Genomic DNA, 22376 nt, shown 5'->3' with positions numbered 1-22376 from the left:
TGTCTATCGATGAGACGCACTTCCGCCCCAGTATCCAACACAATCATGAAGTTTAGAGCTTGGCGTCAAAATCCTCGAATTCGCTAAGGTCGGTCACCGGACTGGGACCAGCACTAACGGCCAGACGAGCCTTGAACTCGGGAACATTGTTGATGTAGGTAGACTTCTGAATGTCGCCATTCGTGCCATTCGCCTGGACGGCAGTTCCATCACTCTTCTTAGGCTCGATGCCCACTTGCTTCAACTGCAGGCCCAGGTTGCTTTCGACCTGCCCGATGACGGGCTTCGTCTGCTCCTCGGAAAGACTCAGGCCAGATTCGAGGAACGCCTTGAGAGTGGTCAGGATCTGAGCCTCGTCGCCGCTCGACACGTCGACATTCTCAAAAGCGGCGCTCAAACGTTCCGTGTCCGCGGCGAAGCCAGCCGCCTCCAGCTGCTTGCCGAAGAGTGAAACCAGCTGAGCTTTCTGCTCCTCGGGCTTGGTGGCATGCGCATGGGCACCGGCCTGGGCTTTGAGGTGAATCGCCAGCTTAGCCCGAGTTGCGGACGTAGGATCGACGAACTGCTGGAAAAACTGGATGAGATCGGCCTGGGTCAACTTCCGGACGTTCGCAGCATCGCTTTCGTTCTGCACAAAGTCGAAGTATTCTGAGCCGATGTGCGACCAGAAGCGATTGGTCTCAGAACTCAAGTTCTTAAGCTTCTCCAGTCGCTTGTTGACAACACTGCGCTTGTGGTTTTCAAAATCTTGCTCTGACATATTCTGCAGAGACTTTCCGAAACCGGTCAGGAAAGAATCGATGCGAGACTCGAGATAAGGAGCATTGCGCTCACTCTGGATGATCACACGGTAGCCCATGGTCGTCGCAGAATAGCGGGCACCACTCCAAACAACATAACCAAGCTGCTCCTTGCTTCGCAGTTGGTCAAAGGCAGGTTCATCCGTCATCTGAGCGAAGAGCAGCAGCTTGGCCCGCAGAGCATCGTCGTCAATCTTACCGATGAACAGATAGTATTCAATGCAGTGGTTAACGTTGGCGGGATCCTTCAGGGTGCGCTCGTAGATATAATTGGCGCCCGGGGGAAGGATCATGTTGCGTCTAACGTACCACTGGGATTCAGGCAGAGTACGGCTCTGAAGAGTCGACTCCACCAAGTCGGTCATGCGCAGCGCATCCTCCTTGTACAAGTTACCGTGAGCCAGCACTTCAATGTGGTTCTGACGGAGAATTTGAGGGAAGAAGCATGAAACGTCCTCTGCCTCGATATGTTCCAACTCAGCGGCATACTGCTCGTTGAGCCACGTCCTTTCGGCAGTCAAGTAGCGAGTGTAGTCGCCAACCTGGTAGAATGGTTGCTGGTACTCCGCATTCTTGTAATTCCGAGTCATACGCTCTTTGATGATGTTGAAACGATCCGGTTTGACGACCAGGTCCCGCATACTCGTAAGCACCTTTTCAAGGAGAACTGACATCTTATCATTGTATCCGCCAACTGAGATATCAAGGCCGAAGAGGCTGGCAGACAACGAATAGTCGAGACCAGCAAGCTCAGCGTCGTAGGAGTACTCATTCAGAGCGTCGCGGACCAGCTCGCTGTAGAACTTGGCCTTGACCAGGTTTGCCGGTGTAGCCCACACCAAGGGATTCCTCAAAGTGATATGAACAGTCGCCTTGGGGACCCAAAAGCGATCGTCCTTCTTGTACCACAATCGGACGTGGTCATCGTGACGGATCAGCTTGGGGGTCTTGGCCGGCTCAGACACCTCCTTCTTCTCCACCGAGAGCCTGGTAGGAACAAACTCGTTCTTGTGTGGCATGTGGAGCTCAGACAGTCTGCTCTCGGGGGAGGTTTCCACAGCCTTGCGGATGCTGTCCATGAAGTCTTGCGGAATATCTTCGACCTTATACTCAGTTCCGTACCATTTCTCACGGCAGTTCCAATCGCCAGGGTAATCCTGGGCGACAATGACCATTCTGAAGTTGTCGGGTCGCAGGTATGACAGTGCCTTCTTGACCAGCTCGGGTTCGAACTTCCGCAAGAGGCTGCCGCTGAGAAGCCATTCCCTGGGGTAAGGCTTCTGCATCACGCTGCTAAGGCGACTCGTGAAGCGACTGGCCGGGGACTTTTGCTTGAATCGGAACTCGACTTCAGCCAGGTTCTTCATTTCATCGAAGATCCACTGCTGGGGCTCCCGCTCCTTGATCATGCCAATGTATTCAAACACCACCTTGGTGACCTCGCGGTACTGTTTCAGACCCTCGGGTGTCAGCCGAACGGAGATGGTGAAGAAGGCGGAGCCCGGGCAGACAGGCATCACGCCTGCGGACAAGCCGTTTGCCCAACCCTTCGCTTTGATGTAGGCTAGGATGCTGCCTGGACCTTCATGGCCGATCAGGTGGCTAAGATACCGGCTCGGTTGGGATTCAAACATCGATTCTTCATCCATGAACGGGAAGTAGATATCGAGCGAGCGCATGTCCATGACTGGCTTGGCGAAGATCTGTTTGCCCAAATGCTCCGGCAGGCATGGTTGAGCGTGGTCCCAGCGGTTCTGGGGAAGATCTTGGTTCTTCACATGTTTGAACAAGTCGCCCACCCACTGCTCCATTTCATCCAGAGGGTCCCGTCCCAGTACCACCAGTTTCATTATGTTGGACGAATAGTGCGCCTGGTAGAATTTGATAAACTCCTGTCGGACCTCCAGTCCCCGCTTTTGCGGCTCCTCTTTCAGAGTCTGCAGGTTCCCGGTCGAAAAGTGGTGGTACGGGTGGGCAGGGTTGGACAAAGTCTTGTTCAATTGCATCAACCGCCACAGGTCGCTCTGCAGGTTCTTCTTATTTTCCGAATCAACTGCCCGCAGCTCGCGGTCCAAGGTCGACTCGAGGAAAAGGGGCTCTACGAAGAATTGCGCAAAGCGATCCAGAGCGCCGTACAGTGGAGACGTGGGATAGTTCGGCTTTGCGGGTGTGTCTGTGCCGTTCGAGGTTCCATTGGCGCCGTTGGGTGTGTCCTCGGTAGAGGCAGGTGTGGCACCGATCTCAAAGAAGTAGTTCGTCTCGGTGGCTGCAGTATAGGCGTTGGAGGAACCGGAGTGGGATGCTAGGTACTGATTGTAGGCATTCTCCTTGGGATACTACACAGGGTTAACATCTTGCCGCATAAACCCAAGCGGGCAAGGGGTCTAATGTTTCAGAGGGGACGACCACCTACCTTCTGGGTTCCCATAAAAAGCAGGTGTTCTACCGCATGCGCCATGCCCGGCATGTCGTCTGCGTCTGAAAAGTTGCCGACATTGACATTGACGGCCGCACTAGCCTTGTCCGTGTCTGGATCATGTACGAGAAGAGCCTCTAGTTTGTTCGGCAGGCGAATGACACGATAGGAGCGATCATCGAGCTCCGGCTTCTCCAACTGCTCAGCGATGCGCTCGATAGATCCCATGGTTGCGGTATTAGAGAAAAAGCGAGCACGAGAGGGGAGAGAAAGCGAGACAAGAGCGTGAGACGAGCGCAGGGCAGGAAATGAGGAGCAGCGCTCGTTCGGCGTGGGGAAGCGTGGCGAGGGGTAAATAAAATGAGGGGCAATCGCCGCAGAGGCGCCTAACTTGGAGAACGCGCGAAAAGCTGGGGAGCGAAGATATAAAGGCACTTGAGAGTTCCACAAGCGGCGTGTTGCAGGGGACCTTGGAGGCATCCAGAGAGAAAGGAGGGATCGGTTGCCGGGAAGCACCGCTCGGGGCGCAGGCGGTGTTGGAAAGTTGCCGGCGTGAAAAGTGAAAGGGGTAGGGAGATCCCGTATTTGAAATTAGCAGTTTTAAAACTGAGCAGAGTGAATGGGGTCAGCAAAACGCCACGTAAGAAGAGGTGAAGGGGAATGCGAGGCAATTACCGGGTCAATGGTCGAAGTATATCCTGTGGCACGAAGGAGGGAGAGTGACTTGTCGGTGGCCATCGGCGGGAGGCGATGCACAATGGATGCTTGGAGTCATAGGCGGTGAGGCCCCGCGATAAGGCGGTCAACAGTGGGGATGCTTGAGTAGTTCACCTTGTATACTATCTGTTGCTACTTAGTGAATAATTGCTGTTTCTTTAATTTGTATAGCTCGTTATCTATTTATGGTCAAGATTCAACCTCGGTCTTTCAAGTTGTTGAATTTCAACGCCAACTGCTTGCCCTTCACCCGGGCACTACTGTAGTACGATTTCTGCTACTATATATACCTCGGCAACTCCGCAGTTTGACATTAACAAGTTCAGTGCAGCTTCACCAATGATCGGTCCAGTCCGGGATCAATGAGTCTAAATTTTTATTTTACCTGGTCCTAGTAATATTGTATGCTGATGTATTGGGAAAAGCTCTTCTAAGTAGCCTTAATTGTGGTGGCTCATCTAGTTTTCTTCACCCAGATTGCATTGTCTCCGCTCACTGTGGAGTACAGCTAGCCGATTACGGCGAGCACCTGTATACTACTACAACCATATGCACGCGACAACTGCGAACACACTAACAAATACGCGATGATACATGTAGTGAATCAGCCACCAGTCCCTACCACATGGTCATCGATCCAATGATTGGCTCTCATGCAAGCAATGCCACAGGAATAGACCAATGCTTCACTGACGACTAGACCGTATAGTCACTGCTCCAGATTTGGAACATATATACCCAAACGTAGAGGGGATCACTGTCCAATACAACAAGCAATGTAGCATTAGGCTTATACTTCCTATATCCTCATAAACACATCACATATCTTCCCAGTCCAGTCACCAACATCTAAACACAGACACACTTCACCAGACATCCCTCAATTAATCCATAAGAGAACCCAACAATAACAACAACATTAAATCCCCAATCAACCCAGTTGTCCCTTCAATTCCCACAAATCAATCCTTCCCGACCCAATAACCTAGCAACTATCCGCACAAACCGTCAACACCTCATCCGCCTCATCCTGACAACTTCTCACAACACTGCCAGCGGGCGGCACTCCCCCAGCCCAACAAATACTCTCGCAGCTGGAATCACTCGAGACAAGGCTGACGACACTGCCGGAGAACGGATCCCCAAAGACATCCGAAATATCATAGAAGACATTACCCGAGGATGTGTCCAGCGTATAGGCGTAATCCGTCTGCGGAGAGCCGTTGTACAGACCATTCTCCGTGGTGGTGATCTTCAGGGCAACGCCGCCGGAGGTTGTATCGTAGTAGAAGGTCTCGCTGTAGCTGGATCCGGGGTCGATGGTTTGCATGCTATTGACGGAGCCGCCAACCGACCAGAGGTAAATGGGGGAGGTGCAGTTGTTTTGCACGATGGCGGAGCCGACAGCAGATGCTAGGGGGAGAAGAGGGAGGAGAGAGAGGAGGCTCTTGGTGGAGAGATGCATTTTGGTTGTTGATTGTAGTAGATTGGTGTGGATGTGTAGATTGTAGGATGGCTGGTTGGATAGAACTTGGAGGAAGGGAGTCAGGGTGCTTTATATACCCCATTTATCCTTTCTAGTCTTTGAACATATCCTTACGAAAAGAGAATATAGAAACTACATCATCCCACCCAATTTCGATCAATGGCATAGGCATAGGTCATAATGTCTCACATCTCCTCTTCATCTCCATCGCCAAGTACATTAGCAGCGCATAGTGCCATCCCAAAATAATACCCACCTTCGATCTCGATCGAACCGAATCAAATCAAGCCGAAGCAAACATTCCTCAATGAATCAACTGACCTCGACTAAAACCCAACCAATGGAACTCATCTCACCACATCTAAGGCGTCCCACATAGATAAACCGGCAATCAAGCAATCTGCCCAGCTATAATTGGGTATGTATATTTCTGTTCTGTCTGGTCCGTACATACACCCGAATACATGCATAGTAATAAGAAGGTATGATGATAGTACTGTGCGGCTTACCCCGCGGGGTTCGTGCGTGAGACATTTGAGTTACATTTGTGAGAGAGACAGACGCTTATGGTTACTCCAACCACTCTATACTCTCATTTTTCAGGTGCATAAGCACATAAGCAGTATGATATCGGGTATAAGTTACAATCATCCAGTCATGAGATTCGGCTGTGGAGGAGTCATGGTTGAACTACTCATGTATGTCTCAGTTCGGTTGCGGAGGTTCGGATGATCGGATGGGATTTCCTTGGCAGAAGAACAAGACTGTATGTAGGTTGCTCGTATTACAGCGGGCAGTGGCTAGGGGATGAGATAGCATTGTATTGAGTTGAAATGGGTTAATATATTGATGGGGGGCCTTACGTGGGTTGAAGATGTTGTATGAGGGAGTTTGTGAATGGATGCGAAATCGGTGATGATGCCTGTTTATGGGTGGTACCATGCGGGTAATTCACACTACATTGGGTGAGATGAGACACTGTCCTCCCTGCCCGGTAGACTAACAATCTATTATAGAGCTACCCTATTATCAGTGTTGGATATGTGAATAATGACAGCAATATGTCTTATGAAGTATGCTCAACGAGTACCCTGCGTCTCTACTAGGTACAATTGCAGACGATCACCAAGACAAAACCGAACTTCCCACCTATGCATAGATCCAACAGAAACAAAATTACAGCTCGCACATCCACTTAATAACCCGCTCAGCCCGGCACCGAACGGGGCTCCGTCTGGTTTTCCTTCGTCGGGGACCGGCTCTTCGACTTGGGCTTCTTCTCATCTTCCGTCTCCTCGCTATCCTGCACATCCGCACGCTCGGATATCCATTGGTATACCTCTTCCTTGTGGTGCATGAGCATCTCACTCAGACTGGCTTTGGGAGACTGGACGAGTTGGCCGTAGCGCTTGGATGGCTTGCGCCGGGTTTCGACGTTGTTCCAGACGCCGTGCGTGTGCGAGACGAATACAAGGGAGTTCTATTGGCATGTGAGTATGATTGAATATCAGGACAAAAGGGGGTAAGGCAGCTTACATCTTTGTACCACCGCGACAGCCAAACCTGAGTGTGTGAGGCTATGGCGCGAACCGGGTTCTCGGCAACAAAGGAAACAACGCTGTTCACTCGTTTATACAATGTTTCTGTTCACACGTCAGCTGCTGCCTCTATTCTCGACTATAATTACTCACCTCGATTGATCAGTAGGTTGGCTACTCCGTAGAAAGCATTGCCTACGCCCATGAAGAAAATTTCGGTGGCCTCGCTTGGTCTGCAATTGTCAGTCCCCGGCTGCCTTTTGGTAGTTTCGGCTCACTAACTCGATATAGTTGTCCCACAGGTAGCCCGCCAGTTCCTCAGTAGCCGTGGGACGATTCTCGTCTTCTTCCTCATATTTACCGGATGACTGCATGGGTCAGTGTTCATTCAACAATTGGAGAGGCCACTGAGCTCACAGGATCAATTGTCACATGCTTAGGGATGTTGACATCGATGACTGCATACCCCTTGCTAACGATCCACCCAATGTAGTCCTTCATGACATCAGCCTACCACTGTCAGTACATGTGCTATATTATGACGCAGACACATACCAGCCAGCAGTTATGGGCTTCCAGCTTGTTGGTGACTGGATGGGGCAAGCCCATGATCTCAGGCCTGCTTATGTTAACAAGAAGCTTGACTAGTCGACAGCATATCGAACTTACGGATCGTGGAATATCACTACAAGTGGCACGGTTTGGTGATAATTGGAACTACACGGGTTAGCACAGCCAAAATCATTGCGATTCTACTTACCTTGCTAGAACCTGATTTTCGAATGACCGGGAGATGGCGGTCCGATATATGAAGAGAGATGTGAGCTTGTAGTTGTCGTATAGTTGCTTCGACTGGTAGGCGCGTATGACATCTGCAGAGGTTAGCATTGCCGGATGTAGAGAGCGACAACCTACCATGAAGCCTATCGGTGAAGAGCCCATCTTGGGGAGGCCCCTTAGGATACATGCAATGCCAATAGTGAGACTGAATCATCATCACACGCCGGACAGTCGTGGTGGCCAGGGCTGAAGGTGAGGTGGTATGAAGCCGGTCCGGCGGGTCCCCCATCAGTGTCTTTGTGACTGCGAGTGCTGACTTGGAGATAGACCTGAAGTTATAACCACCCTATTATATCATTAGCCTACAATCCTCAATTGTTACCGCATGTGCATACTTCGAGACAAACAGCAACCTTGCCATTGGCAAGCGTCATGAGCATGTGTGTCATGTGAGCGTAGCACGAAGGTGTAACGAAACATCCTCCAAGCTCATCGCCTGCAGCCGCATCAAACCCAGAGGCAACTGGTTCACATTGGTTAGAGATGAACACGTCCGCTAATTGAAGTGTTGCGTACCGATGACAAGATCCGGGTTAAATTCGTGGGCAATTGGCATGACAACTTGTTGAAAGGCATACATATAGTCACCATCGCCCATCCCTTGGCTCGGCCAAGGTATATTCACATTTCTAAACTTGTTAGAAGCTTCCAAACAGAGAACTGCAAATCATACCTTCCGACACCAGGGCCTTCACCACAGTGATCCCAGTCACCTTCTTCCCCTCCAGGGTAGAATTTCCCATCCTGATACACGTGCAGTGAGATGTATAGGATATTGGGATCATCATAGAAGGCTTTCTGAATACCATTCCCTAGAAAACCGAGTCAGACGCTTTCGTTCTCTTCTTGTCAGGGCCCCTAATTACCGTGATGGACATCCCTAGTCGGTCAGTATCTCTGCAAATCGAAGTCTAGAGGGCCTAGCATACCAGTCGAGAATTAAAATCTTTCTGCAGCTGTCACCTAGTCGGTTCTGGCAAACACGCGCCGCTACAGAGACATTGTTAAACAGACAAAATCCCATGGTTTTGTCGTGCTCTGCATGATGCCCCGGAGGCCGGATGACTGCAATGGCATTCTTCACCTTCCGGGTTGCGACAGCCAAGCATGTCTCAATCGCGCCTCCAACTGACAGAATCGAAGATGCAAACGTCAATTTATTAAAGTATATCGAGTCACGTGTGTGTTCCAATGCAATCAGCTCATCATCAGACATGTCTGTCATCCGTTAGAATATCGAAACTTGAAAGACAATGAACATAGTTCTACCTTTGGTGCTTTCTACAAATGCAAAATGGTCAGGCGTATGAATAAGCGATATCTCCGCTTCAGTAGCGTTGCGAGCGTTGATGCGCTTCAGTGGTCTTGAGACAAGCGGACGGCACGATTCGGGATCATCGACTAGTCCTGCTCGACAAAGTTCCTTGTAAATGTAGTAGATGCGTCTGGGATCCTCTGGATGAACGTCCGCTGTTGGCCGCACTTCACAGTGATAGCGCATCTGAACGTCATAGCATAACCCCGAAGGGAGTGAGGCGATGGGAAGCCCAGTGCGGGCTACAGTATCCTCATCAGTCCAGTCCGAGTTGTCTTCGACAAGGCTATCTTGCTTGTCAAAGTCTTCAGTAGTTGCGTCACCGGAGTCTGACTTAGGGAGGCTTTTCGGTGGCGACACTCCCTGATCTTCTGCCGATGCTGTGTTCTCAGGCCTTGGGTCTCCCGAGTGTACAGATAACGGCAGCTTCATGGTCGGACCCAGCAGTGGCGGTGCAATAGATGGATCCGAACTACCATTGAGCTGGCCAGCACCTTGGCTACTGGGTCCATTGCTTGGCCATTGATGTGAAGAAACAGAGGTGGGGTGGTGGGAGCCTGCCTCTCCCATGACGGTGTCTTCGTCCTCATCCATTGCCATAGAGATTAAGTGTGAAAGTGCGCCTAATTTCTTCCTGACTGATAATCTATCAGCGCGCAAATGTCATGGTCAAATGCGCAGATTAGGGTCAGATAATGTTCAACAAACGGTGGAGTTCCCTCAAAGAAACACCCGGAATACGACGACTGCAGATGACCCAAGGAACAGGTGGCAGACAAGTGAGGGATAAGTAAGAGATTAGACTAAGATGGTAGGGGTTGGAGCCTTGCGAGCCAGCACACAAGCAGAACCGAGGTCGCTGTATGGAGAGTTGCGAGAGCACAAAACAAGGGAACTAGTAGATAGTACTAGGTCCGAAGCTCAGAGGCTCAGCCGCGACAACGACCAATGCAAGGAAAACCAGGCCGTATCAGAAGCAAGTGAAAGTGCCGCAAAATACAACTTCAGGCCAAGTCTAAAAGGCCACGGGCGGCTGTTGGTACGGTAGTCACCGCAACGCGCACACCAGCAGAGGAGATCTGGTCCAGGAGTCTTGGATCAATGTAGCTCTAAAATCCGTGGTCTAGCTGCCCTCCACGTGACTTGGATGGCCGCGGACACCCCTCGATCCACCCAAAAGTACCAAGTGAACTCTAAAGACGGAAATTATGGAGATCAGTTTGTTTCTTAAAGTATGCAATGAATTTCCCGGGAGACTGGGATGTGGCATGGACCGAAAGCCAGTGGTATCGTCCTTTCTGCACCAGTAGAAGCGCCGAGAAAATCCCGCGGCACGCCGAAGTCGATCAAAGAAACGCATTCCATTCACTGCAGAGCTTAGTCACCACCGCAGCATTGCATCTGGGGCCGACGTCTTCAACCGGTGCATGCTTATAACTACATTGCCAATGCTACCAAACCCATACTGAGTTAGTATTCAATCGTGGACATCTTACGCACTGACCAAGGCCGGAAATTTGAACGGGAAATATGAACATTGTATCATTTCATTAAATTGTACGTCATCATGAGCTTTTACGCTAGGAGTTAAGACCTTCTCAAGCTTCTCCACAAGCCGGGTTCCACGAGAGTCGTCTGCGCTCGGCAATCAGTCTCACTCACAGCACACTTCTGAATTCAGTTTGCCGTCCTGATTCCTACTGGGCATCAACCTTGGAGATGTAGGCTAAAAGAGAGGTTAGTGAGATGTCACCAATTTCTTATAGGAGAATAGGAGGTTCTTACCAATGAGGTCGACGACACGGCGGGAGTAACCCCACTCGTTGTCGTACCAGGAGACGAGCTTGACGAAGTTGGAGTTAAGGGCGATACCGGCCTTGGCATCGAAGATGGAGGAGTGGTCGTCACCGTTCAGGTCGGAGGAGACGATGTCGTCCTCAGTGTAGCCGAGGATGCCTGGGAAGAGATTAGTGGTCAAGCCAGACGGTGTCATTTCATCTTGGGAAACTCACCCTTGAGCTCGTTCTCGGAAGCGTCCTTGAGGGCCTTCTTGATCTCGTCGTAGCTGGTGGCCTTCTCGAGGCGGCAGGTCAAGTCGACAACGGAGACGTTGGAGGTGGGGACACGCATGGCCATACCGGTGAGCTTGCCGTTAAGGGTAGGGATGACCTTGCCGACAGCCTTGGCAGCACCGGTGGAAGAGGGGATGATGTTCTGGGCCGCAGTACGGCCACCACGCCAGTCCTTGCTGGAGGGGGCATCGACGACCTTCTGGGTAGCGGTGTAGGAGTGGACGGTGGTCATGAGACCCTCAACGATGCCGAACTTGTCGTTGATGACCTTGGCGAGGGGAGCAAGGCAGTTGGTGGTGCAAGAAGCGTTGGAGAGGACGTTGATGTCCTTGGTGTAGGAGGTGTTGTTGACACCCATGACGAACATGGGGGCATCAGCGGAAGGAGCAGAGATGACGACCTTCTTGGCACCACCCTTCAAGTGAGCGGCGGCCTTCTCCTGGGTGGTGAAGACACCAGTGGACTCGACGATGTAGTCAGCGCCGGTGGTGCCCCAGGGGATGGCAGCGGGGTCACGCTCAGCGAAGAAGCGGATCTTCTTGCCGTTGACAATCAGACCCTCCTCGTAGGTCTCGATGGTGCCCTTGAACTGGCCGTGGGTGCTGTCGTACTTGAGCATGTAGGCCTATTGCAGATTCACTCCGTTAGCCACTTGCTTCTGGTTGATCTGTAGCAGACAATGCATGAGGGCAGAACGTACAGCATAGTGGGTCTCGATGAAGGGGTCGTTGACAGCAACGACGTCAACCTCGCCGTGGTTGATGCTGTGTAGCCAAACATGTCAGTATAACATTCTCGCAATGTCGGTTTGACTCCATGGGCCCCGGGTGGGCCCGTCAAGTTACGGGTGAAGGACAGCACTCACGCGTTACGGAAGACCTGTACACCCGAGTTAGTCTCTACCAACTGAAAGCAGTAATGCGGGAAGAGCAACTTACGATACGTCCGATACGACCGAAGCCGTTGATACCGACCTAAATAGCATTGATGTGAGTATACGAGATCATCAGGCTGGTAGATAGCTGAACCGCGCCTGGTAGTTGGCGTACCTTGGGAGCCATTGTTTAGATGTGTCTATGTGGCGGGGTAATGGTTAGTCAAGCTTCGTGAGGAGACGAGAGGAGGGGAGGAGCTGGGAGGGGAGATGATGATGGGAAAGATGGAGGGACAGATGGGGAGGAAGACTCACTTGGAAGATGAATTGGATGAAGGGAAGAGGGAAGTGATGAAGAGAGGATGGATGAAGAGGAAGAGAGAGAGAAAGTAAAAGGGAAAGAAAAGTTGAGCGGCGGGGGAGGGGAAGTAGAAAAAGGGTAGGGGAGGGAACCTCTGGACTGACGCAACGACCAGGTCAGGCCTACTTACTACTGGGTCCTCCGCTCCTGGAGGAGGCACAGATGCCGCGCCCAGTCGAATGCGCACACCGGGGAGACAGACGGGGCAAAAGCTACCTCAAGCTCTGCCACGGCATGAGGATGGGTCAATTGTCAGCTGGGATTCCCGGCTTGCGCCGCTCCCCAGTTCCCCAGCAGTCCTTTCCGGTTTCATACACCGGGCAAAGCAGGAGACTCACGATATTTGGATCTCCTGCTCCCCCTCGGCAGCTGCCGTACGGACCAATGAGCGTGCTCCCCCTCCATCACGCCGGGTACTCACTCCTACGATCTCGAGAATGTTTTGCCAGTTGTTCGGGTTCAATTGATACCTTCTACCTAGGTTATACGGAACTCCAGCTCGGGACGACGGGTCTATCCCCCGGGTTTTTGCTACGATCCTACCCGTAGACTGCCGCGGAGGCGAGGAACCGGGCGGATGAGATGATGTAATGGAAGTAACTACTACTATCGGCCCATCGCGGTCTTTCATAGTAGTAGTATTATTCACTCCAGAAAGTACAGTTAAGTTACTGCCAGCTCTTTCACCCAAAAAGAGGGGCAGTGCGCGGCCTTGCCGCTTTCGGCCCGTGATCCCGGTGCTGGAATAATGTTAGTCCAGTGCCCCTCCATGTTGGAGTCGCGTGGCTGGACCCCAAAGGCGGTACCTTCGCCTTCCCCATTCTTATTATTCTGGCCCCTCTTGGGTCTCTCCCGTCACCCAAATCAATTCACCGGAGTCCTCACCGGTCATCACGCGCTCGGTCATATTTTTTTTTTTTCTTTCTCTCCTTTCTGGAGCGGGATGAGTGGGATGATGGCTCCAACGGTTCATCTCATTCGGCCGGGCGCGTGTCTAATTGCTTGAAAGCTACGGCTCCATAGGGGGGGCACAATGCATGCATATTATTGCTGAGGGTACCCATGTTGGTGATGCTCTGGCCTCTGTTAGATACTGCACCAGATGGACGAATCTGATATGTCAGATGCATGCGAACGGATGCATGTGGCTTAGAATGGGGATTGGACTGGCTGGGACTTTTTCTGGTACAATAAGATCGGTGGTACCGTAGCATACTAACTATGCCCGCCTGAAGCCGCGCACCAAGGTTTGTCTCTACATGCTAAGTATGTTTCCACGCCACAAAGGACTGCTCATATTTATTCAATTATGGACAACGTGACTTGGGGTATAGCACAATCCGAACGGCTCTGGTCTGACTCGGGTTTCATGATCATGCTGCCGTGTCAATATTGACCAGTGTCTCGGAGACCGGAAGATGGTTCTAGTACTTTCTACATACTGCTGCAAAGTGGCCCCATCCAGCCTCCAGCCTTACATGGGGTAAATGCAACAGGTTACTTCGAGCAAGTGGCACGGAGTGGCCACAGCCCATATTGCTTAGAAATATGTCTTCATTGTCTTCACCGGCCACCGATGTTGGTATATCAGGAGACTCAAGTCGTGAGACAACAAAGCATCGGCAGGTACTTGGCCACTCATCATCCTTTCCGCTCCTACCTCGTTGGGAAGCCGTATCAGTAGGGATTTCAAAATTATCTATTCGCCTCCTGAGTCATGCTGCTGCATGGGTGATTATAGGACATGAGGTCACCACTGACGTGGTTCTATTATATTGATAGTAAGAGGTCATTGCGAACGATATCGACGACATGCATAGTCATAAAGTCTCCCATCACAGCAGCCAAGAAGCTAGTGTGAAGCCAGAACCGCGCGAATCCATAGCGGATTCGCGCTCACTCCATTGAAACCGCATCTATAAATACATTGGAGGCAAGGCCTAGCAATAACCCTCGCGCTCCTTCCCCAGGTTCTGTCAACTTACTCCTCCTTGACACCGCCCCTCCAGTTCTTCTCAGCGTTCTCAACGGAGGCCTTGTCGCTCTTGATCTGGCCCTGGTTCAGGAAGCTGTTGTTGGCCTTGAAGGGGCGCTGAAGGTCACCGGTCGCAGGCTTGCCAAAGACGTGGATCTTGACCAGGTTCGACTCGAAGGCACCCTTGAGAGGAATGATGGACTGGATCAGGAGGGGGTTGGTGTACTTAAAGTACAGGTGCATCACACCCATCATACCCACACCCATCAGCTGGCTCCTCATCAGCTGGCGCAGCTGTCCCTTGTCGTACTCCATGTTGGTAGTGGTGACGGGCTTGGGCTCCTCGCCGCTGCCCATAGGAGAAGGCTCCACGTATTTCAGGGTAGTCAGATCTGATCACAGATTATTAGAGGACCGTAGCTTAAAGAAAGCAAGGACACGAAGCATACCATTCTTTTTGTTGATCTTCGACTGAGTGTACAAGTACACTCCCAGAATGATCACGTTGGACAGGATGTACATGCCACGGACAAGCATAAGGACATCGGGGTCCTCGAAGGGAACCTTCTTCGCTAGCTGCATCATCACCACGATGATGGCCAGGTTGGTACTGCAAGACAGACGACAAATCAGTTTTTATTCCTCGAGTAGCATCACGAGACAGCAGACCACGGTTGTGCATGTCACGCGCAGGAATAACGCAGGATTGACTTACACTTGAGGAGACACCATCTTGCCGGTAGTACTGAGACCAGGGAGCCTTGGAAAGTGAGGAGCAGCACACGATAAGGTGAAACTGGGGAGGATGGGGAATGCGTGCGCAAGGACAGAAACTTCCTCGAACTGCGGAACTGGAGCCCCGGGGAAGTCGGACAGCTGTCCAGATAGTGAGGGTCACGTGCTTATTCTTTACCTACCTCGGCCTAGCCGTATCAGTGTAAGGCGTGATGGAAGATAGCAGCGATAAGACGGGATACGCAGATTTATTACCTGAATGGGCAGGTCAAGGGCTAGTGCAGCCTTAGGCAGACAGTCCCCCGGACAAGGCCAAAGGCACAGATCACCTGGTTGCTTAGATAATCCGCTGAGCAACTATCATGGTCTGCACACTCTCCTGCCAACCTCTTTGATATCGCTACGAACGTGTGCAAGCCCCCCACGTTACGGTTTAAAGGCCTCTCTGTCCCCTTTCCATGGTTTAGGCCTACTGGTGCAAGTATAATGAAGCAATTAAATCTGCTTACCAGTGTGGTGTGTCGGGCATTTGGGGATTCGACTACTGAGTGACTCTACCCAGCAATGGCGTGGACGCCCAGCCCCAGCCCCATGCGCCCGATGAAGCCGGATCACCAGTGCTTTGGCTGAAATGCTTTTCTGGATCATGGCAAGAGACAAGGATTCGAATCTTGTCCATCGCTGCCTCTGCAACGGCGACCAACAACGACCTCGCCCGTTATGACATCTCCGTGGTTGGGAGCTGAGCAGGTTTCCCAAAGCGGACTAGCGCCGCTTCACGGTCAACGCCCGTCTTTAGCGACCAGGATGGCTCTGACATTTCTGACTCCTTCATCCATCAACAACGCGCGTGCTTGTGCTGCATCGGATCGCGCCAACATCCACCATCACGCTCTACCACTTCTAATCCTCGGCTGACGCGACATTTTTGCCCCTGCGGCCCCAACTCTCGACGATCTTACAAAATGCCTGGTGGAAAGGGAAAGTCTATCGGTGGAAAGGCCGGCTCCAAGGACTCTGCGGGGAAGAGCCAGAAGTCCCACAGCGCAAAGGCTGGTCTGCAGGTCCGTATTAGTCGTTCTTTTTTTCTCCTCCTGGCAGGCATATGACGCTTGACCCATCTCATGGGTTCTGGCGGCGACATGCCGCTGAAGCCGTTACGGCCTGGGATTTTGCTTTTTGCCTCCTTTGCCCCTCGCGATCGCCTCTATGTTGCCAAAAGCACGCGTATAGCTCTTTTATATTGAATAATACCCCTTTAAGAGCTATACCGCACCGGCTAGTCACAGTTCAGGCGACAGGGTTGCGAGGGGTGGCGGTCATGATCCCTCCCGTATTTACCTTCAAAGCTTCACTTCACACATTCATGCCTATCTATTATCATCAGTTTCATTCGCTAACATTATCCTTCGATCACAGTTCCCTTGCGGTCGTGTTAAGCGCTTTTTGAAGAACAACACCCAGAACAAGATGCGCGTTGGCGCCAAAGGTACGACCCTTTCCATTAAGCCTACAGAAGGCGCACCTTCCTTTGTCTCCTCTTTCAACCATGCTGACAAATCCCGATCGCAGCCGCCGTGTATGTCACCGCTGTTCTCGAATATCTGACCGCAGAAGTTCTCGAATTGGCCGGAAACGCTGCCAAGGATCTCAAAGTCAAGCGTATCACCCCGCGTCATCTGCAGCTCGCCATCCGTGGAGATGAGGAGCTGGATACCCTGATCCGCGCCACTATTGCCTTCGGAGGTGTTCTGCCGCGCATCAACCGCGCGCTCTTGCTGAAGGTGGAGCAAAAGAAGAAGAACAAGACTGAGGCTTAAATGATGGTGGATACCCGACGAACTCCGGCGTTTGGTGATTGAATGATCGTTAAAGGGGAAAAGCTAGGAACGGGTTCTTTACTGTGATCATGATGCTACCTCCACCCCTCTGCAAAACCACACCCGAACAGGGAGGCAAGGTCATGTCCTTCTGACGAACAAAAAAAGCCCACCTTCTATTCTCGTGACGCTGCGAAGCTCGAGATGATTTTTTCCAAGTTCTTCCTTGCTTCCCCCCATCTTTTATTTTATCATTATTATTTATCTCCCCTGACAGCTTGATGTCTTTTGTGTATTCCGTGTTTCATGTCAAATTTTCCAAGGGCGCTGTAATGGGAAAAAGGGGATATGTTTCGGTAGTGGGAAAGTTATTATTATTTCCATGATTTTTTTTTCTTTCATTTTACCCCTTTTGTTTCTGTACTCTTGTGTCTTCTCTTAATATTAACGGGTCTGTACGAGTCTACCTTTTTCTTCACCTCCTTTCCTCTTATCTTCTTTCTATTGTGACCTGTTCATCCATGCCCTGGTGATATATTAAGTGAATGGGTGAGTGGATGGGGTTTATAGGAGTCGTACTACATGAGTATGGTGTGAGTAGATCTTACTACCTTCAGTAACATTACTTGAACCCGCTTGTATGGAAATAAACATTAGTATTATCGTACGTATATGTTCGAAGCCTGATATCATATTATCTATCACGTTGCTTTAGTAGTAATTTCAATGCGATCTACATACATATATCGAAACACTAATAATTACTTACTAGTAGTACTACTTAAACCGGAATGATGCAATTGAGCAGCTGAATGACGTCTCTATACCTAGTACTATATACTACAGTCTAAGTCCCGAAGCGACCATGATGAAACAAACTGAAGGTAGTAAACGGATCAATCAAGTTCTGTGGGGGTTCTGAAGGAGAGTGTGTGAGAGAGAAGGATGGAGAGCCAACATATAAATACAGAAAACAACAGCTAGTAGTAGTAAGTAGTATGGCGATCTAGATGGCAAGGGAGAGAGAGAGAGAGAGCAGCAGATAAGGGAAGAGGATGAGGAGCACACCTAATGGTCCAATGCCAAATCAAGGGAAATATAATCCGGCCAGACCGCCGTCGGAAAAGGGATAAATCACGAGACGTCATCCAGTCGGACAATTTTGCAAGAAGTTGTCATTTGTCCACCTAGATAGTTGCCTGGACATTCTCATCCCTAGGAAATACCCACAAGCCAAACTCTCCCCTTCAAGAAGCTGCAAAGAATGCAAATATCCGCCCATTTCGATTCGCCACCCGTGTCTCCCCTAACGCACGCCATGCAAGTCATCAAGTTTTTGAATTACACCTGCAGGTCAGGGAAATAAAAATCGCAAGAGAATGAATGGCTCGTCCTCGGCAACAGCCACATTGCATACGTGTGTGTGGTATGCCGACAACGTTCCGTTCATTTCCTCCACTCCCCACTATCACAGGGGTTCCATAAAAAAACACGATTAGAGGAGATGAGAGAACAAAGCACATTGGACACGTCTGACAAAGAAATAAAAACATTAAATGATGCAAATTGCCCCATATACAAAGTGACAAACAAGTAGATAGAAGGAGATAAGTAAAGGTTAAATGCAAATGCTGGTGAGTCATTTCTCTTGCCATGGGCACACAAAGACATCCGGATCCCGTTTTGTTGTCGTCCTTCGTAGCCATCCAGGTGTTGATGATTGGTTTTATATTGCTTTCCGCCGACACAATTTGTAGAAGGTAAAGTAAAAGTAAAAGAAAAAATATAGGTAAAAAAAAAAAAAATGTTCCTGCATGCAAGGCGCCCGCGTCTCAAAAAGTCCACAGCTTTCTTTTTGGGGAGGTGTTTATTTTCCGCGAAACAAGGAGAAAAGCATAAAAAGGTTGCGTTCAAACAGCGTGCCTGCTGGGCTGCCCCAAAATAACGTCTAAACTTGGCTAGATCAGAGAAATATTCTTTTGGTTCTCTCGGTTGAGTGTCATCTCGTCATCCCTCATCGAATCGTAAGCCAATAATCGCAGAACAGGATCAGGCCTCGTGATATAAGAGTCGTATGCATCTTGCGGCAAAGCAATCTAACAAGTTTCGTCGTCTTCGTCTTCCCATCAAAGTGTTTACTCCACAATAATCTCTACACCAGAGCTGGTGCGTAACTCGTCGCTTCCGCGCGATTGGTGTCCGTTCTGGCGTCGAAATCCTGGACCTTTCTCGGGCATCGGGCCTCTCGGCTGCCTAATGGGCATGCGCTCCTGTGACTGACCGTCAAATCCAACTCCGATGGATCGGTTACTACCGATGGGACCAGCGCTAGAGGGCTGACTTTCTGGCTGCTCCCAAGAGAACATACCCCGCAATCTCCTCGGGCTCGCATTCGGCCCACCGATTCCAGTGCCCAGAGAGAGGCTACTGAGGCTGTTCACCAACAGACTGTCGTCGCGCTGCATACCGAGGGAGGAACCGGATGGCGCGGACGTAAGCGTCGGGGTGTTGGAAGTGCCGCTCGTGGCACCATCGTAGTGTTGCAGGCGCGCTCCGTTAGACTGCAGGGCTGCAGGGAAGCTGGCCGAAGAGGGGACGGGGGATGGAGTGTAGGAGCGAAGGTCTGCAAACGACTTGGCGGCTCGAAGGTTCTGCGTGTTGCCAAAGTTGCCGGGGGAGTCCAAGACTCCCAGGAAGCCCGAAGAAGGCTGGCCGCGCAAAGTGTTAAAATGAGTGGGTCCGTCGTTACGAGACTCACTGAAATCAATGGTTGCGGCGCGGTTCAGTCCACGACGAGCTGTCTCCGCTGGTTGGACAGCGGCAGGGATGGACGACAGGGGAGGGCTAACATTGGTGCCGGGAGCGACCTTGAAAACATGCACCTGCCGCTGATCACCCGATCCCCGAGACGCATGGCCTAGGCCCATGTTGTGAGCAAGTGTATGAACGGTGCGGCGCTGGACAGGAGAAAGGTTGGACGGGAACACGAGGGTGTCACGCGCCGTATCCTCCTTGAAGAGGAGAAGCTGAGAGTAGTACGAAAGCGTTGTGCTATCGTTGAGATCGACCTCTGTAGATACGCGGCATGGGTTAGCGACTTGCCATAAAAGAGCACAAGGAAGTCAAGACACCTACCCAACTTTTGGCCACGCTGGGAGACGGGAGACGGGGAGGTTGCGGGAAGGTGCGAGGTGAGAGACGACATGGAACTCTGAGTCTGAAGTTGCGAGGTCGCCATGGGGCGATGCTGCTCTTCCAGCTGACCACGACGCTCGCGCTTCTCACGTTCAATCCGCTCCCGCTCCTGCAGCGGCAGCATCTTCTTGTATTCAACCCGCAGTTTGCGACCCTGGAGCTCGAAATGATTGAGGACCTCGATGACGGTTGCAGTCTCCTCCGCAGATGTGAAGTTGGCGAAAGCCAATCCCCGGAAGACGCCGTTGTCGAAGTGATAGTTGAAGGCGTAAGGCAACGGCAAGTTGAGCTCAGTCATAAGCTGCACCAGCTGCTCCTTCTTCACCGCAAAAGGAATGTTCTTGATGACAATGGCGGTGGGAATCAACTCATCCTCCGCTTCCGACGGACCAGAGGCTTCCGGGCGCATCGCGCTGCTTTGGAGGGGACCGGGGCCGAGGTTGGAGAAGGCGCTGGGAATGCCAGGCTGCTGATCAAGCCATGTCTACTCGTCAGTCAGCAACGATAGGTTCCATCAATTTTATTCCACCCACTCAATTGAATACGTACCGTCGGCAAGCCCGCCCTGCCAGTGCGCGAAGTAGTCTTGAGGCTGGTCGAAGCCGACCGAATGCCCCCAAGAGCTTGCGCATTGGCAAAGCCGTTGGGATTCCAGGTCTGGGAGCCCGCAAGATCGTAGGCGTAAGAGTTGTTGTGCAGCGACGAATTCAGGCGCTCCAGCCGACCGGTGTCGTAACGAGCCATGTCGTCATACAGGTTCACAGGCATAGGGCCGTACGCGTCAAACTGACGAGAAGGTTGACGGTGCAGCGGCTGCTGATGGCGTTGGGAGCCAGGAGAACGCGCCGCGGAGTTATCGTGGTACATGTCCTGGGCTTGTTGATAGCTCATGGCGGCGAAAAGATTGCAGAGTCCCTAGAAGCAACCAAACCGAGGAATGTGGGCACTGAGATCCACCACACAACAAAACCCGTTCGTTCAATGAGATCGCAACTGTTGTGTCAGGCGGAACTACTCAAACATAGGAGCGACCGGGCAGGCGCTTGATACTAGCGGAGAAGAGGAACTCAAACCACGCTTGTTCGAGGGTATTTGCAAGGTCGAGCGGATCGTAGCAAAACAGGTCAACTTTCCGAGGGGTGGGAGGGAGTGACCGATCGTTGGTAATTGCGGAGAGGAAAAGCGCGGTGGAAGCGACAAAAACCGAAGAAAAACAAGCAAAATCGCTCACAGCTGCTGAAATAATTCTCTCGTGACTATTGGGTCATCAATGGCCGTCGTATCCTTTAGCACGAAAATGTTAGGAACTGAATTTTTTTTTTCGTTTTTTTCTTTTTTTTGTTATGTTTGTCTTTCGCTTCTCAAACCCCCTGGGGGCATCAGAAGAGGGCAGGGAAGGGAGAACTCGGGAAAAAGAAAATGGGGTGCGGGAAAAATTGAAGAACAAGAGAAGGCAGCAAAGGAAAATAAACGGAGCTTTAACACGGGTAGAGGAAGATAAGGGGAAAAGGGCAAAAAGGGAAAAGGAAACGAGCTGCCACTACCTGGGATGGATAAGCAGTGCCCAAGGCTTTTTGACGGCCGAACAGAGAGAGAGGGAGGGAGAGAAGAGGATGGGAGGAGTGAGGGGGAAAGGAGGGAAAACGAGGAACGAGCAAGTAGCAGGAGGTGGTCCAGGAGGAGGAACACCAAAGGAATCTCACTCTTTGGGTGGTGGTGCTGCTGCTGCGGCTGCTGCTTATTGCTGCTTGTTGCTGCTGGGGGGGAAAAGGAAGAAAGGGAAAGGGAAAGGCACGCCCGCCAAAACGGCACGCAGAGAGAAAAGCCGGCAACACCGCGACCGCTTAGTCGGGTCGGGTCTGGTCTGGTCTTTTTTTCCCTGCTCTTCCGCAAATCCACACCCCAAAGGAAGGGAGAAGAGAGAGGGAAAAAAAATAAAAAAGATCGATGGGGATGGGCTGAACGCACTCTGCTGCACTGCACTGGATAGATCGTGCGGGAAATGTGATGGAGAGAAAGCAACGAGAGAGTGAGGCTTGCCCCCAAAGTCAGGAACACCCGATCTGACTCCCTCAGTAATTCTCCAACAATAGATGAAACTGTCAGAGGGATGTTGGAGGTGGTAGGGGGACAATAGCCAGGAATGTTAAATAAGGGCCACCCTACCCGAATCGGATGCTGAATGGGTAGTAGGGGAAGATGGGGGAGATGGGGGGGAAAAAAGGATGGATG

General features: G+C 51.3%; 7 protein-coding genes across 7 annotated transcripts; 1 reads left to right on the top strand and 6 right to left on the bottom strand.

The window, feature by feature from the left end:
• Positions 1-52: 52 nt before the first annotated feature.
• On the bottom strand, positions 53-3696 carry An16g01860 (uncharacterized protein; the record flags this gene model as incomplete). Its single annotated transcript, XM_001397462.3, has 3 exons — positions 53-2973; positions 3037-3136; positions 3214-3696. The coding sequence occupies 3 exons, from the start codon at positions 3694-3696 to the stop codon at positions 53-55; spliced, it is 3504 nt and encodes a 1167-aa protein (XP_001397499.3).
• Positions 3697-4918: 1222 nt separating this feature from the next.
• An16g01850 (uncharacterized protein) lies at positions 4919-5398 on the bottom strand (the record flags this gene model as incomplete). The annotated part of the gene is made up of 1 exon (XM_001397461.3): positions 4919-5398. The coding sequence occupies one exon, from the start codon at positions 5396-5398 to the stop codon at positions 4919-4921; it is 480 nt and encodes a 159-aa protein (XP_001397498.1).
• A 1228-nt stretch (positions 5399-6626) lies between these two features.
• An16g01840 (uncharacterized protein) lies at positions 6627-9706 on the bottom strand (the record flags this gene model as incomplete). The annotated part of the gene is made up of 13 exons (XM_059744948.1): positions 6627-6899; positions 6956-7062; positions 7111-7190; positions 7240-7325; positions 7375-7467; positions 7513-7576; positions 7627-7674; positions 7718-7829; positions 7873-8083; positions 8133-8293; positions 8471-8541; positions 8727-9015; positions 9067-9706. The coding sequence occupies 13 exons, from the start codon at positions 9704-9706 to the stop codon at positions 6627-6629; spliced, it is 2235 nt and encodes a 744-aa protein (XP_059602717.1).
• A 1103-nt stretch (positions 9707-10809) lies between these two features.
• On the bottom strand, positions 10810-12245 carry gpdA (glyceraldehyde-3-phosphate dehydrogenase gpdA-Aspergillus niger; the record flags this gene model as incomplete). Its single annotated transcript, XM_001397459.3, has 7 exons — positions 10810-10838; positions 10898-11068; positions 11125-11809; positions 11885-11948; positions 12050-12063; positions 12123-12158; positions 12234-12245. The coding sequence occupies 7 exons, from the start codon at positions 12243-12245 to the stop codon at positions 10810-10812; spliced, it is 1011 nt and encodes a 336-aa protein (XP_001397496.1).
• A 1889-nt stretch (positions 12246-14134) lies between these two features.
• On the bottom strand, positions 14135-15126 carry An16g01820 (uncharacterized protein; the record flags this gene model as incomplete). Its single annotated transcript, XM_059744946.1, has 4 exons — positions 14135-14186; positions 14405-14786; positions 14844-15004; positions 15110-15126. The coding sequence occupies 4 exons, from the start codon at positions 15124-15126 to the stop codon at positions 14135-14137; spliced, it is 612 nt and encodes a 203-aa protein (XP_059602716.1).
• Positions 15127-16094: 968 nt separating this feature from the next.
• On the top strand, positions 16095-16949 carry An16g01810 (uncharacterized protein; the record flags this gene model as incomplete). Its single annotated transcript, XM_001397457.1, has 3 exons — positions 16095-16193; positions 16549-16618; positions 16702-16949. The coding sequence occupies 3 exons, from the start codon at positions 16095-16097 to the stop codon at positions 16947-16949; spliced, it is 417 nt and encodes a 138-aa protein (XP_001397494.1).
• Positions 16950-19084: 2135 nt separating this feature from the next.
• An16g01800 (uncharacterized protein) lies at positions 19085-21035 on the bottom strand (the record flags this gene model as incomplete). Its single annotated transcript, XM_059744945.1, has 3 exons — positions 19085-20046; positions 20085-20628; positions 20694-21035. 3 exons carry the CDS (start codon positions 21033-21035, stop codon positions 19085-19087), a joined length of 1848 nt encoding a protein of 615 aa, XP_059602715.1.
• Between the last annotated feature and the right edge of the window lie 1341 nt (positions 21036-22376).

This window comes from Aspergillus niger (genome assembly GCF_000002855.4).
Source record: "Aspergillus niger supercontig An16".
NCBI classification, from domain to species: Eukaryota; Fungi; Ascomycota; class Eurotiomycetes; order Eurotiales; family Aspergillaceae; genus Aspergillus; species Aspergillus niger.
Note: the sequence above shows the minus strand (reverse complement) of the source record. Positions and strands in the feature narration are given on the sequence as shown.